The sequence below is a fragment of the Sorex araneus genome, chromosome 5 (assembly GCF_027595985.1).
Source record: "Sorex araneus isolate mSorAra2 chromosome 5, mSorAra2.pri, whole genome shotgun sequence".
Lineage (NCBI taxonomy): Eukaryota > Metazoa > Chordata > Mammalia > Eulipotyphla > Soricidae > Sorex > Sorex araneus.
Window position 1 is genome coordinate 36330661 of NC_073306.1, and position 15417 is coordinate 36346077.

The 15417-nt window shown below is 43.0% G+C and overlaps 1 protein-coding gene across 2 annotated transcripts in view; it reads right to left on the reverse strand.

Annotated features, from left to right (window-relative positions):
- Positions 1-1643: 1643 nt before the first annotated feature.
- Positions 1644-15417, reverse strand: part of SMAP2 (small ArfGAP2) — a 49091-nt gene continuing 35317 nt past the window's right edge. For both annotated transcript variants that reach the window (XM_004614215.2, XM_055138960.1), the window contains 6 exons: positions 11690-11776; positions 10886-10967; positions 10219-10328; positions 7870-8035; positions 7173-7489; positions 1644-3071 (listed from right to left, as the gene is read on the reverse strand). In XM_004614215.2, coding sequence (XP_004614272.1) covers positions 2946-3071; positions 7173-7489; positions 7870-8035; positions 10219-10328; positions 10886-10967; positions 11690-11776 — 888 coding nt within the window. In that variant the 3' untranslated portion in view covers positions 1644-2945. The remainder of the gene's footprint in view (positions 3072-7172; positions 7490-7869; positions 8036-10218; positions 10329-10885; positions 10968-11689; positions 11777-15417) is intronic.

Below are 15417 nucleotides of genomic sequence, written 5' to 3' on the forward strand. Positions count from 1 at the left end.
TACTGTTATTACATTAAATTATTTGAATTTCCTTATTTACATAGGTTACAATCATATAGCAATTAATCACTGTGAATGGACTTTTGTTGATTTATCTTCTGATCATTTCATTTGTCATTTATTTGTTTTGTTGGAGCAAGCAATATGAAATGCATTTATTATCTGTCTGTTCCAAGAGAGCAGGATCAGGGATGGCAGGGACCCTGGGACAGTGGTGGTGGGATTGGTATTGCAATACTGTATGCCTGAAAGAATTCTATTATGAACAGTTCAGTAAACCATTGGGGTCTTAATTATATATACATATGTATGTATATACATATACATACATATGTATATATATACATATGTATGTATATATATACATATGTATGTATGTATATAACCAAAAGTTTCACTACACCCTACTCACTGTACTATTATTCCTGCTCCCCCCTTTAATTTTTTTAATTTTAATCAATGATTTTTTTAATTGAATCACCATGAGATACACAGCTACATGATCAACCTGCCCCAACTTTATTTATTTATTTTTATTATTTTTTTTTCCCCAACTTTTTTTTTTTAAAGCAAAGGCCACACACAGCTACACTGGGTGGGTGGAGGAGGCTGTAGGGGACGATGGTCACTTCCAGCAATGCTGGGCTCTAGAGTCCAGTGCTTAGTCCAGTGATCAGGGGATGACCAGGGTCTTACTGATTGGTGCAAGGTGCCCAGGGACAATAATGAATTTCAGGGACTGAATTCAGGGACTGGGGTTACATTCTGGCCCTCCCATTACCTCTCTTTTACACTGAGAGTGCGTGAGGGGTTATTTGCTTGCCAAGGTGACAGAGTAAGAAGAACCACAGAACCATGAATACTGACAGCCTTGTCTTCCTGAGTCACTCCCTCTGGCCACTCTGCTCCTCTCTCATTTACATCAGAAAGCATTTTAAAAGTCTACTCAAAGGGGGGCTGGAGTGATAGTACAGCGGGTAGGGCGTTTGCCTTGCATGTGGTTGACCTGGGTTTGATTCCCAGCATCCCATATGGTCTCTTCCCCCCAACCCAGCCACACCAGGAGTAATTCCTGAGTGCAAGAGCCAGGAGTGACCTCTATGCATCCCCAGGTGTGACCCAAAAAAACAAAACAAAAAGTCTACTTAAAAGAAGGAAGAGAGAAAATCAAGTTTCGGCTTCTCTGTTTGTTGAGAGGAAAGTGTTCTTAGCTTTCCCCTTCTATGTTTCTACAAGTTACAGATCTCTGAGGTTTCCCTAGCTACAAACCAGATACAGCTGTGGTGAAAAAAGAAAAACCTTTCTGCCTGACTACTCATTTGGTATATCAGGAAAGAATTCTTTTTTATTTATTTATTTTTTTTTGCTTTTTGGGTCACACCCAGGGATGCTCAGGGATTACTCCTGGCTCTATACTCAGGAATTACTCCTGGCAGTTCTTGGGGGACCATATGGGATGCTGGGGATTGAACCCGGGTGGGCTGCGTACAAGGCAAACGCCCTACCCGCTGTGCTATTGCTCTGGCCCCAACCAGGAAGGAATTCTTTTTAATATAGAAAGTGGAGGAACTGTCTGCTAGAGAGCACAAAATCTGAATTTAACTTACCCATGTGTAAGACTGACACACAGTAACAGCCAAACAGTCCTTCCCTGAAATATTTATTAAGGAATTTACACATACACAGGAGAAAGACAACCAGGAATTGTGGTTCCCACAGATGAGATCTTTTACGCAAAGTTTTCTTCTTTAATTTTCAAGTGAGATGAACAATGACGGAGAGGAAAGCTGTCCAGACTCCTTGCCCCAGATACCTGGGACAGGTGGGGAGACAGCGCAGCCCGGGGCGCACAGGCATAACAGAGTGATGGGCAAACTGGGGGACAGGAAAAAGAGGAAAGGAGTGATCAAATGAGATTGAAAATGTTGTTTTCAACTATAAGAAAAACTGGCAACAGGTTTAAGCTGTTGATAAATTAATTCCTCTCTGTTGTAAACCTAAATTTAAAAACAAAACAACAATCTCCAGAGGAAATGATGAGAGTGGGAGGTGGACGCACAGACAGACAGACAGACAAACAGACACACACACACACACACACACACACACACACACACACAGACGAGCAATACACACACTAAGCTCTGCGTCCCGCTGGAGCAGCAGGCCCTGCAATCGTGGACCCAGGTCCTACCGCAGGCAGAGTGGGGGTGAGGAAGCCCAGTATGTTTTAGGGGAGCCTTCGTAAAGTCTTTGGTGCTAAAACAGGCTGGTTGAAGCAGCACATCTTGAAGCCTCAGAAACAGAAAGCAAGTCAGGGCAAAGGAGAGTGACATTTTTGCTCATCCTCATAGGAAGAGGTTTTCCTCACCCCAGGGCTAGGGCTAACCTGATCTGAGATTTAAGGAGTATTTAATTTGACTTCAGCATTTTCTTCATTTCCACACATCATGGAAGCATGGTGCCTCCTTCTTCAACCAAAATTTAGATACACAGAAATTGCTGATTAACACATACAGGAGGATCTCTGAACACTCACCTCTTGGTCTAAACCACAACACTTGTGTACCTTTTGGAGAGTCTGACAGGAGGTTTAACTTTGGGGGAAAGGGACGCAATGGCGCACACATTTCCCTCAGTTTAAACGCTTTCTCCAACACGTCCTAAGGTGCTGGTGCCAGGAGAGAACTGGGGCTGAGGTGGCAAAGGAAGTCAGGATGGCCAGGGGCACATGTACAACGAAAAAGCAACAGAGAGGCCAGCATGTTTGGGAAGAGGCTGGGCTGAGCAGAATGCCAAATTCCAAATGATGAACGGACTTGAGCAATTTCTAAATCAAACAGAAAGAGGTAGGAGAAGGGAAAGGGGGTGTGGCAGGGTGGGGGAGCTGGGAAAGAGGAGAAGGGTAGCAACGAGGCCAGCGTCAGCCAAACAGGAGCTTGTTTTTACTTCCACATTTGAGGGCTGAGAGTCTGATTGGCTGCCTGTCCGTTTCCACTATTCATTGACTGTCCATAGTTTAGCATGCCATTGGTTCCACAGAAGTTCATCCCAGCCATCTGCTGGGTCATCTGTAAGGGAGAGAGCAAACTTTCAGTTCAGGCTGTGGACATGCCACCAATGCGTGCAAAAGGCATGGTAGGAACCTTCCTGTTGGTGGAGATTGGGAGAAGAATGCAAGGGGGAACATAATTGCTTTGAACCCCAAGAGATTAATGGAAGGACCTCAGACCAAAAGGGAGGTGTTGTCAGAGACTAAAGCTCAGGGAGAGACAGAAGCTAGTCGACACAGCAGCAGGAGACATTATTCCCTTTCTCCTTCCTGGTCTCTCATTCTCAGTAGACTAGGCCTATTGTTAACTTGCCACAGCTACCCCTGAGAGCACGGAGGTCCCTTGCACCCCATCTCCTGTCTTATTTCTAAGCTAGTACTGTATGAGAGGAAGGTGCCGGGAGAAGATGGAGAGTAGTCAAGTCTATGGGATCGTGAAGCTGAGTCTCTTTATGAACGAGACAGAAAGACTGATGTCTGCCAGGGAACAAAAGCAAGAGTTACTGCATGAAACATGCCTTACAGGGGTTGGAGAGACAGAGAGGGGTTAGGTGCTTGCCTGCCATTCAGCCAAGCCCTGACTGGGCATTCCCCACCCTACCCCACCCGGCACTAGCAGACAGATGCTTGGAGGCCCCTGAGCACCAAGCGAAACAACCACAGAACTCAGGCTAGTTATTTTGCAGGAAATCCTTTAATTTGGGTTTATCCCATATTTTCAAGGTTAGATTCAGGTTAAATTCTTTGGCACTCACTTACCATGTAAGTGATTCTGTGTCTTTCACTGAACAAGATGCCAGGAGGCTATGCTATTAATCTGTTCCACTGTTTGGTACTACTTTTATGTTTGATCACTTGACTAATAATTAACAATGTTTTTCACTAGAATCAATAAAATAAGTACTCCGAAGGATATTTCTTTGAGAAGATACAGCTATTCTGTGTTTTACTACAATCATTGTCATTCTTTTCTAAGGAAAGCTTTCCCACTTGGTCCCATGCCCATTAAAAGAAAAAAAAGGAAAGAATATTTATATTACTATGGGCTCACATTTTTTATTTCTCCCTTCATCATGTTAGAATACATTAGTACCATTCTTTTTGATGTTCAAATTATTCCACCTCGGGCCAGTAAGGCCTCAAGAAGTAGCTAATGGGTCTTTTTCCCACATGTTTCCATCAATTTTATAGCAATTCATTACTTTATAAATTAAAAAAAAAAGTGAAAAGCAACCATGAAAGCTAAAAAAAAGAGAAGAAAATCAAATGAAAGAAAATGGAAGGAATAGTAAAGATAAACCAGAAACTGAGGTAGAAAATAGAAAAAAAAATCAATAATCCAAAATCTGGGTTTTTTTATGTGTGAAAATTAAAACATCTTCACATCACAAAACAAACAAAAAAAATGAACAAAACAGACCACTAGTTGCCTAACTGAGAAAGGGGAGGGGGAATAAAAAAAGCACAGACAATTTAAAATAAGAACTGACGAGGGAGAAATAATCACTGAAACAGGTAATTTTAAAAATTCATGAGAATCGCATGACTTTTTTTTTTGAGAACAGCGTAACTTCTGATAAATGAATTTGAAAACCCAGACAAAATGGATAACCTTGGTAAATAGCTTTCCATAACTGACTCCCATAAAAGAGAAAGCTATCAAATGATTCTTTTTTTTTTTTTTTTGGTAGGAGAACTGGCTCTCAAATAATTCACACAAAAAAAGCAAAAAGCCCACATTAATTTTACCTGGGACTTCTATAGACTCTTCAAAGAATGACATTAATACAGAGTATGCCAGAGACAGAAAAATGTGGGCCACCAAGCAGTGCTATTCAGCTAACTGTGCTATTCAGCTAATCTTAACAGGTAGTTCAACGCTAGGGGTTGGGGGGTGCAGAGCTGACTGGGCGGTGCTGAAGACCACCAGGCTCATCCCTGAAGGTGCTAGATGCTCCCAGAGTTATTCCTGGTGGTGCAGAGGGGCCTCAAGGGCTAAGCCACAAGTACTTGAGAATAATACTTTTCATAAAGCAAATATGAGATTGCCATCTAAATCTGATATAGAAAACAAAACAAAATAATAAATCTGATAAAGGCAGCGTCTGTGCACACGTGTGCACTACCTGTCTGGTGTTCCTTTGCCAATATGTTCATTACTCTGAATCACTTTGCTTCTATGTATTTTATGTATTGAGTATAAAGTTAAGCACCGTTTTTTTTTTTTTTTTCCTTTTTGCTTCTTGGGTCACACCCGGCGATGCACAGGGGTTATTCCTGGCTCTGCACTCAGGAATTACTCCTGGCAGTGCTCAGGGGACCATATGGGATGCTGGGATTCGAACCCGGGTCAGCCTTGTGCAAGGCAAAGGCCCTACCCACTATGCTCTGGCTCCAGCCCCCTAAGCACCATTTTGTGAACCAATCCGAACCTCCTTTCCTTTCCATAAAATAGCTGCCTATGGACATGACTGATAAAGTGTTTGGTCCCAATTCAATCATATTTTCGTTTACTGTTTATTTGCAGAATTCCTACTCTTTATTTTCTTTGTTCTAACAGATTACATTTGTGGGGCTGGAGCATGCTCTGTGTGGCCTCTGTGTGGCCCAAAACCCCACGAACATCACCAAAAACCGTAAGGGAATATGCAAAGTGTTGTGCTGAGCCAGAAAAAGCCCTGAGTACTGCCAGGTGTAGACCAAAAGCCAAAACCAAACCAAGCAAAAATTAAATTAAAGAAAATTCCATTTGTTTAGAAAGTTTTTTATTTTTGTTCTAAGTGATAATTTTTACACTAAAACCAACCTCCCTCCCTCCCTCCCTGCCTCCCTACCTCCCTCCCTTCTTCCCTTCCTCCCTTCCTTCTTCCTTCCCTTCCTTCCTTCCTTCCTTCCTTCCTTCCTTCCTTCCTTCCTTCCTTCCTTCCTTCCTTCCTTCCTTCCTTCCTTCCTTCCTTCCTCCCTCCCTCCCTCCCTCCCTCCCTACCTCCCTTCCTCCCTCCCTCCCTCCCTCCCATATCTGGCAATGTTTCAGGTTACTCCTGGCTCTGTACTCAGGAATTACTCCTGGCAGTGATTGGGGGACCATCTAGGATGCAGGAGACCAAACCTGGGTCATCCACATGCAAGGCAAATGCCCTACCTGCTGTATTATCACTCTGGCCCCAACACTAAAATCTTTTGTCTACAGTCTTCTTTATTTCGATTTCAATCTTCTACCTTTTGGTTTGTCTGATTATTATGTCTTTTGACTTCCAATTACTTCCTATGCAACAATCAATTAATTTATTCCATTTTCCTTTTTTTCCTTTATTTTCACATTATTCTCAGTTGTGCTGATTCTCTTTGTCAGAATACAATATATATTCTTCCACTTTGACATCTTTGTTTCAGTTTTATATTCTCAATGAACTATTCAACTATTATCAGTCTTTTTGCCAAAATGTCTTCAGTCCTAAATGGATTAAATTTCTCTTCTGGTAAATTACTCCAGAAAGACTTGTAATTTAAAAATTCTCTGGCATCTTGCATACTTAAGATTTTTACTTAATACCTGAAGGAATGCGTGGTTTTAAAATATGCCTCCTACATACCTGAGTGTCTTAAAAATATTATTCTCATTGTTGTCTTTTTGTATACTGCTATTAGGAAGTTATGTGTGCAGGTTTCCATGTAAATAATAGGTTTTGAAAGGTGGGATTGGGAGAGGGATGGAACCCAGTTAATTTTTCTTGTTCTAGAAATCTAAACATCTCTCACCTCTCTCTTCCTCTTCTTCTCCTCCCTCTCCTTCCCTCCCTCTACTCCCCTAAGATTTACGCAGTTACCTTTAGTCAAAAGAAACCCAGAAATCCTCAGAAAGTCTGATTCACATATATCCTCTAGAGAAAAAAAATAGCTAACCCTATTAATATCTCTGACATTCTCTCATTTAACCCGTAAGGAATCACAAAGTGGGACAGCTATGTGGAAGGCTCAAATGCCTGTCCTAGGGCTAGAGAGATGGTATGGGGGTAGGGTACTTGCACAGCCAGGACTGACCCCTGATTACTGCTGGACCCTAAAACAAAACAAAACAAAAACCCTGAACAGTTATCCAAGGAAAAGTGGGTAAGCTTACCTGAGTAAGGTTCCACTGCAGCTGCTGAGCTGGCTGAACGCCATACATAGTCTGGGGCATAGCTGCCACGCCTGCCATGTAGCCAGCCTGCTGGGTGCCCATCATTCCGTTTGGCACACCCATCATTGATGCCTGCATGCCACCCATATAGCCTGCAGGCATGGGCATGGGGGCCACCATCCCGGAAGCCCCTGGCTGAGCCACCATGCCTACTGGCGGGGGCATCATGCTCCCCATTATGCTGTTGGGAGGTGTGACCCCAGGGAAGCTGGGATAGGCAGTAGGATACGCCATCTGAGCAGGAGCCATGAACATTGCTGCCAAGAGAACAGAGAAAGAACTGATAAAGAGGGAAGGGCACCGTCCGTCCAAACCCTCAAACTTCACAACTTCTTTCTAGTGAGAATCCAGAGTCCAGACTATTCAACTCACAATGTTCTGCGACACAATAAAGGAATTAATTTTACAAGTGGGCCACTGAAATACTCTTCTCCCCTCGTAGAGTCTAGATCTAGACCTTGAGTCAGACTTCCCAGCGCCCAGACAAGAAGTGGCTTACGTGAAAACTATCAGCTAGCACTTTGCAGCTTCACAAGAGACGCCATTTCAGGCTATTTGAAACACCCATCACAACAAATAATCCCTGTCTGTTTAAGTCCTTGATCTGGCACACGGCCAGGATCTCCATGAGTGCTACCTTGGGCGGGCATCTGAGGCGTCTGGGATCCATACAGTGAAAGGATGGAGTCTTTAGACAGCTGTTTCTTGCCTGTGTCTTCTGACTTGCTCCCTGGCTCTGGAAACAGGTTCAGGTTTTCAGGAACAGAGCCAGCACTCCCTGCAGTTGGCATGGAACCTACGACCTGGGGCAAAGAGGGCAGGGGAGAACAGAACAGTGAGCATCCTTTGCAGGACGCGCCTCTCAGGTGGTTGCTCTTTTAATGGCTGCAGTGAGAATTCATAGCTTAGATCTGCACACCCCCCACCCCCCCAAAAAAAAATTCATAGCTTGGGGCTGGGATATGGCTTAAGTGGAGGAACACTGGATTTGATCCGACACTAAATGGCACCCAGGCTGCCCCAGCACTGCTAGAATGACCCCAGTGGCACCTGAGCACCACCAGGTATGGCTCCAACAACAAAATTAAAATAGACTGGGGAGATAGCTCAAATGGTACAGCTTATACCTAGCACGCGCGAGGCCCTGCACTGGACTCCCATCATTGCATGGTCCCCCCGAGCACGGCTGAGTACAGCTCTGGTTGTCCCTGGGAACAACTGGGAGTGACCTCTACAAAAATAAAACAAGATAAAATAAAATAAAAATAGGATTAAGGGTTGGAGAGAGAGCATATTCTTTGTATGTGGGAGCACATTCTTTATATGGGAGAGGTTAAGTTCAATCTGGGGCACCACATGGTCCCTAAGGTAATGTCACAAATGACCCTGAGCACAGAGCCTGGAGTAGCTCCTGAGCACTGCCAGGTGTGCACCTCCCCAATTTTTAAAATAAAATAAAAGAGAAGTCAAAGGGGCCAGAGAGATAGTATACAGTAGGCAGGGTGCTTACCTTGCACATGGTCAACCCAGTTTCGATCCCCAGCACCCTGTATGATCCCTCAAGCCCAACCAGGAGTGACTCCTGAGCACAAAGCCAGGAGTAAGCCCTGAGAAACACCACATGTGGCCCACACCCCACCGCACCCCCAAATAAAAATAAGTCACAGTTTAAATCAACAGCTTCCAACATTTTAAGCACATAAACTTTTTTGGAACTAATGTGACTGTATGTAATAGTAGTAAAGATCTCAATTATAAATAAAATACACAAAGTAATATTTTTTAAAAATCTCAGTGTGTGGGGTACACAGTAGGTATTCCACAAAAGGTAGTGATGAAAAGACCCAAGTGTTTCATACACACAAATTATCTAGCAATAACTCATGCTTAGGAGCTAACCTAAAGAATCATCCTTTATGGTATCACACACCTTCATGAGAATTTCACTCAAAGAACCCACCATTTGGGGTCAGGAGACAAAAATAAATAGTAATCTTAGATTATAAACAGAGATAACATAAGGTTAAGGGAAGAATCAAGAAATCCAGTCCAACCGTGCGACCTTTCCTGAAAAATGAAAACATACAAGCTAATGATGCCATCCAACATTTCTGACTGTTGGAGGAAAACCTCCAAATAATGATAGTGAGATTCCTGTTGAAGATTGAATGTAATCAAAGTAAGGAAAGAGTAAAGTGGAAATTGTCTGCCACACAGGCAGAGGGAGAGGGGGGTATGTGGGGGTTTTTGGTGGTGGATCAAATATGAAAACTTTGTAACTGTATCTCACAGTGATTCTATAAAAAATAAAATTAAAAAAAAATCCAGTCCAGGGGCCAGAGCGATAGTATAGCAAGTGGGGTTCTTGCCTTGCATGAGGCTGATCCAGGTTCAATCTCCGGCACCCCATATGGTCCCCCAAACCCCACCAGAAATAACTCCTGAGTGCAGAGCTAGTAGTAAAACCTGAGCACTGTAGGTGTGACCCAAAACAAAGACCAAAAAAAAAAAAAAAGGATAGAAATCAAGTCCAGGGGGGCTGGAGTGATAGTACAGCAGGTAGGGTGTTTGCCTTGCATGTGGTTGACCTGGGTTCGATTGCCAGCATCCCATACGGTCCCCTGAGCACTGCCAGTAGTAATTCCTGAGTGCAGAGCCAGGAGTAACCCCTGTGCATTGCCGGGTGTGACCCAAAAAGCAGAAAGAAAAAAAGAAATCCAGTCCAGGGATGAAAAGATAGCTCAAAGGGGTGTAGGCAAGGATTTGCTCCCAGCAAAGCAGAGTACTCTGAGCACCACTAGGAGTAACCCCCATGTACCCAGTCAAGAGTAGTCCCAACCATCACTTGAGGCCAAAAGTAAACAAGAAAAAAAAAATAAGGAGACTAGTTTAATTCCTCCAAAGAAGCATGGTATAGCCCCGGGATTAAGTTATCAAACCCACTCATTCATGGTGCTCTTTAATTCTAATGAGCTGCAAAACTCACCTTTCTTGAAACTGAAGAAGATGGGGATGGAACCGAGGCCAAAAGATCTAAATCTCTCTCTAATGTATTGCTGGTCTTACTACTGGACATGGAGCAAGCCACAGGAGCATCTGGAGAGATCCAAGTTAAAATATATCACTGTTCAGTAAGCCCAGCCTGCCTGCAGAAGGCTCCAGCACTCCACTAGCGGGTTGAAAATATACACATACATGTACACATACGGAATCATGGACTTTGGATGGGCCTCTCCAAAGAGGCTTTACCCCAAATTTCCTAAGGTGCCAGTGCTCTGCTGTCAAACACAGAGACCCAGCCCTGAGTGCGACAGCAGCCCCACAGCAGGGGGCTGTCTGGCTTCCCTCCGAATATCTGAAGGGCAAAGGCCTGTGGGCCTCAATTTTGGAGAAAAAGAAAAGGTACAGAAATTAGAAACCCGAAGCTGGAGGTATAGTACAGTGGGCGGGATGCTTGCCGTGCACATGGCCAAGCCAGGTTTGATCCCTGACACCCCTATGGTCCTGCCAAGAGTGAGCCCTAAGGACAGGAGGGACACAGGAGAACAATCTAGTGACAAAGACAAACGGAAGAACCCCATCTTACTGGAGTCAAAGAGAATTCATCAAAATGGGAAAGATCATAGGAACGGGAAAAAAAATCTAACTCTTACCAAGGCCCAACAAATCCATGACAGGTGCTGTAGATTTCGGGGAACTTTTCCGAGGTAGCTGTGGATCTTCTTTTTTCTGGGGCTAAGGTGAAAATACATTATAAGGAAAAGTAAACAGGTATTTTTGAATCCCTTTCCCCTTGCCACTGTAAAGCCACAGTCTGGGGACACACTAATGGGGAAAGGTGTCTACTTCAAGTAAGAGAGCAAGAACACAGAAACGGACTGTTTACAACAAAACATATTGGCCTGTCTTTCCAGACTATTAATTTTGTTTTGTTTTTGTTTGGGGGCTACTCCTGGCACTGTCTCCAGGAGGTGCTCAGGAGGACCATCCAGTGCCCGGGATTGGACTCAGGCCTCCTGATGTGCAAAGCAAGCACTCAGCCCTCTGAGCTCTCTGTCTGACCCCTGGACCATTCTTTATTGCAACAAGACAAAGAAGCACAGAAAATCTAACATGAGAAGGTCTAATGTGGAGGCAGCATGTGCTCAGAAGGTGACATACATCCTTGGCAGTCTGGCATGGAATGTGCCTCTAGCGCAGATGAGACAGATGCCATTCCCAAGTTCCCATCTGGTTCCTATGAGAAGTGTTAACAGAGCAGATTAAGCAGCAATAAGGCAATGGGAAAGAAGCAGAAATGGCCACAGATGAGCAAATCTAAGTGTGGAACCCTTTTGTTCCAGAAGCAATAGTACAATAATCTATCAACCCCACCCTTCTAGACCTGAGGCCTCTCGCCCCTTCCCTCCACACAGACACACTTGAGACCATGCACACAAACACAATTACCCACTTACCATTTTAACTTTCTCAAAAACAACAGGTTCCATTTTCTTCTCTGAAGCTGATTCACTTCCTCTTTTCCACTTGTCATCTTTCTCTTTCTGTATTGATTAACAAAATAAGAAAAAGAACACAGGCCCACAGTGACTCACAGGTTCATGAATTATAATTCCAAACAGTCACAAAGGACACACACAATTCCCATGGAATATAATGCAGGACTCTGACAAACCTGCCACATGAGAATCGATCATTTCCACATTAGTCTCAAAGTTATCCAAAGCACCCTTCAAACCTGCTCCCCTTGTTGAAATGACACTAATGTGTCTGACCTACTCTATCTGCAGAGTTTAAGATGTGTTTCCAGGGTCAGAGACAGAAAAAGTTGAGGGGTTAAGGCCTTTGCCTTACATCCTGCTGACCCCAGTTTAAATCCTTGGTATCAACATTTTCCTTGAACACTACTAGGTTTACACCTAAAATTTTTTTTTAAAAGATAAATAAAACGTATCACCCATTTGATGCTACTTTATCATGCAAGTTTAACCTGTTCAAGCTTTGAACTTACTCACTAGTTCATGTTCATCTTAGTTATATACTGTGATTTTACTATTTATATTTTTGGTGCTCAGTGGTTCTCAGGGCTAACTCCTGATTCTGTGCTCAGGAATCACTCCTGGCAGGTCTGGGGACCAAACTGGGTACCAGAGATCAAACTGTGTGCAAAGCAAGCACCCTACCTGCTATATTGTCTCTGTGGCCCCTATATTCTGACTTTTGAAGTACAATCATAAGCTCTTTCAATCTGGGGAGGAAGGTTCCCCATAAATGCTTGAAGGACCAGAGTCCATACCAGTGATAATTAACCTGGCTGTGTGGCCTGGTGCTCAGCCCAAATGAGTTGGGGTTCAACAGATGCACCCCCTCTTAGTGTTCAGGGACCACTAGGGCCACACCTAGATATGCTGGTGTGTGTGTATGTGTGTGTGTGTTTGGGTGAGGGATGTCATGCAGAATCGGGAGTCAAACTCAGGGCCTGTGTTCCACCTCTCTGAGCTACATCCCTGGCTCCAAATCCTCCCACTCTTTATCTCCTTTTTTAAAAAAAGTATATCAGAAAGTAGGGACCAGAGAGAGTGTGTGCTGGCACAGGCCCTTGCCTTGCATGTGGCTGACTAGGGTTCAAGTGCAAAACCCCAACCCTGCCAAGAGTTATCCCTGAGAACAGAGTCAGGACTAAACCCTAAGCATAGCCAGGTATGTGCTTACTGGCCCCTACTAAAATAAAAATCAGAAAATAAAGCTTCAATTGAAAGCCTTAAGATTAGAAAAAAAATTCAAATAAACTAGGCAATAAAGATTTTAAAGGGTTAAAGCATCCCTTTTAAAATTTTCTAATAAGGGCCAAAGTGATAGCACAGTGGGTGGGGTGTTTGCCTTGCACGCGGCAGACCTGAGTTCCCCGGCATCCTATATGGTCCCCCAAGCACCCCCAGGAATAATTCCTGAATACAGAGCCAAGAGGAACCCCTGAGCAATGCTGGGTGTGGCGAAAATATAAAATAAATAAAACAAAAAGCCAGAGAGTTTTAAAAAAATTTAAAAAATAAAATTTTCTGATAAGTTACCTGTATAAAACAGAAATACAGGGATCAGAGAGATAACTCAATAGGCTAAGTGCATGCTTTGCATGTGTAAGGCCCGGGTTCGATCCCTGGTCCTGCATGGACCATGCATGACATGGAGCGACTCCTGAGCAAAGAGACAGGAGTAGCCCCTAAGTAGTGCTAAGTACCCCTAAGTACCAGCAGGTTGGCCTCCCAAAAAATCCAAAATCAAAAATGACATGAACTACATAATATACATAATATAAACTATTAGAAAGTTTTATTTTTTTGTCATTTCAGAGGTAATTTGATAATACTTTACCAGATTATATTATTGGTTCCATTTTTTAACATCAAATGTTTTCAGAAGTTCCCAAAGTTATCTGGTCTACTACCCCATTTTCAGAAAAAAAGAAACAAAAAACAAAACACAAAATAAACAGCCCCTAGAAATATGCCTTCTTTAAACAAAGTATCCACCATCTGCAGCCAGGGCTACTTCTACCCCCTCACCATTGTTTCCCTGGGGGTGGGGCTGGATCTCCAGCTTTGGGAAGGATAATTTAGATGAAAAATAGAGCAACAAAGTGAACTTAAGAAAACAGGCCCCCCAAAAGGAAAAGAAAGCATATACATATGAAGAGTGGTTCCATCTTGCTAATAATTACACAAAATAGAGGGACTCCACCATTATCTATAGTGGTGGTGAGAGTAGGCATGAATTTTCCACTGTAACTTTCAGTAAAATGATATAATTACATGACACATATATGTAGCTATTTATATGATACTTTGTTGCATTTTATGCCCTGTGGTGCTCAGAGGCTACCCCTGGCTCAGTGCTCAGAGAATCATATGGAGCAAGAGAACCATATGGAGCAAGAGATTAAACTCTGGCTTCCTGCATGCAAACATGTCTCAAGTATGTTGAACTGTTTGAACATTGTATAACTGAGACTTTAACTTGAACGCTTTGTAACTTTCCACATGGTGAATTAATAAAAGAATTAAAAAAAAAAGTATGTTGAACTGTTTCTCTGGCCTAAAATGTGGCTCTTTAATACAGAACAATTCTTGAAAATGCTTTATCTTTCCATTAAAAAAAGAGAATACTTTAGGATATGCAGGATAAGACACTGGCCCAATAAGATGCCAAACTTGATTTAATCCCCAGAAACACTTACGGTTCTCTAAGCATGACCAGGACTGGCCCTTAAGCACTACCAAAGATTGCTCCCTGACAAGATAAATAATACTCTACCAAGCCATATTTTTAAATTCTGTATTTAATGACTTCATTTAGTGTTAATTCTTTTTAATTAATTAATTAATTAATTAATTATTTTGCTTTTTGGCTTTTTGGGTCACACCTGGTTATGCACAGGGGTTACTCCTGGCTCATGCACTCAGGAATTACTCCTGGCAGTGCTCAGGGGACCATATGGGATGCTGGGAATCGAACCTAGGTCAGCCGAATGCAAGACAAATGCCCTACCCGATATGCTATTGCTCCAGCCCCATTTAGTGTTAATTCTTGGCATATAAATGTTCACAGGAATGTTTGTCTATATATGTGAGTGTGTGCACGCATGCGTGCGAGAGAGAGAGAGAGAGAGAGAGAGAGAGAGAGAGAGAGAGAGAGAGTGTGTGTGTGTGTGTGTGTGTGTGTGTGTGGGGTGCAAAGATTCAAACCCAGTTCTTATACAGCCAAAATAAGTGATTTACCATTGGGCCATATGTAGTTTCAAAAGATTCCTTTATTTTTGTTTTGTTTTTTCCCAGTGGGCTAGGGATTGAACTCAGGGCCTCACACATGCAAGACCAGTGCACTACCACTAAAATATCCCTGAACCGAGTATGCTTTTTAAATCTAAATATATCAAATAAAGCATTTTAAAATAATATTTTGGAGAGCCAGGAGATAATCCAAAGGGCAGGTACACATGCATTCTAGATGGAGGGCAGGTTCTATCTCCAAACACAGTGCCTGCAGTAGTACCTCTGAGCATCACCAGTTTGGTCAAAAATCTGTCACTGTCACTGTCACTGTCATCCCATTGCTCATCGATTTGCTTGAGTGGGCACCAGTAATGTCTCCATTGTGAGACTTGTTACTATTTTTGGCATATCAAATA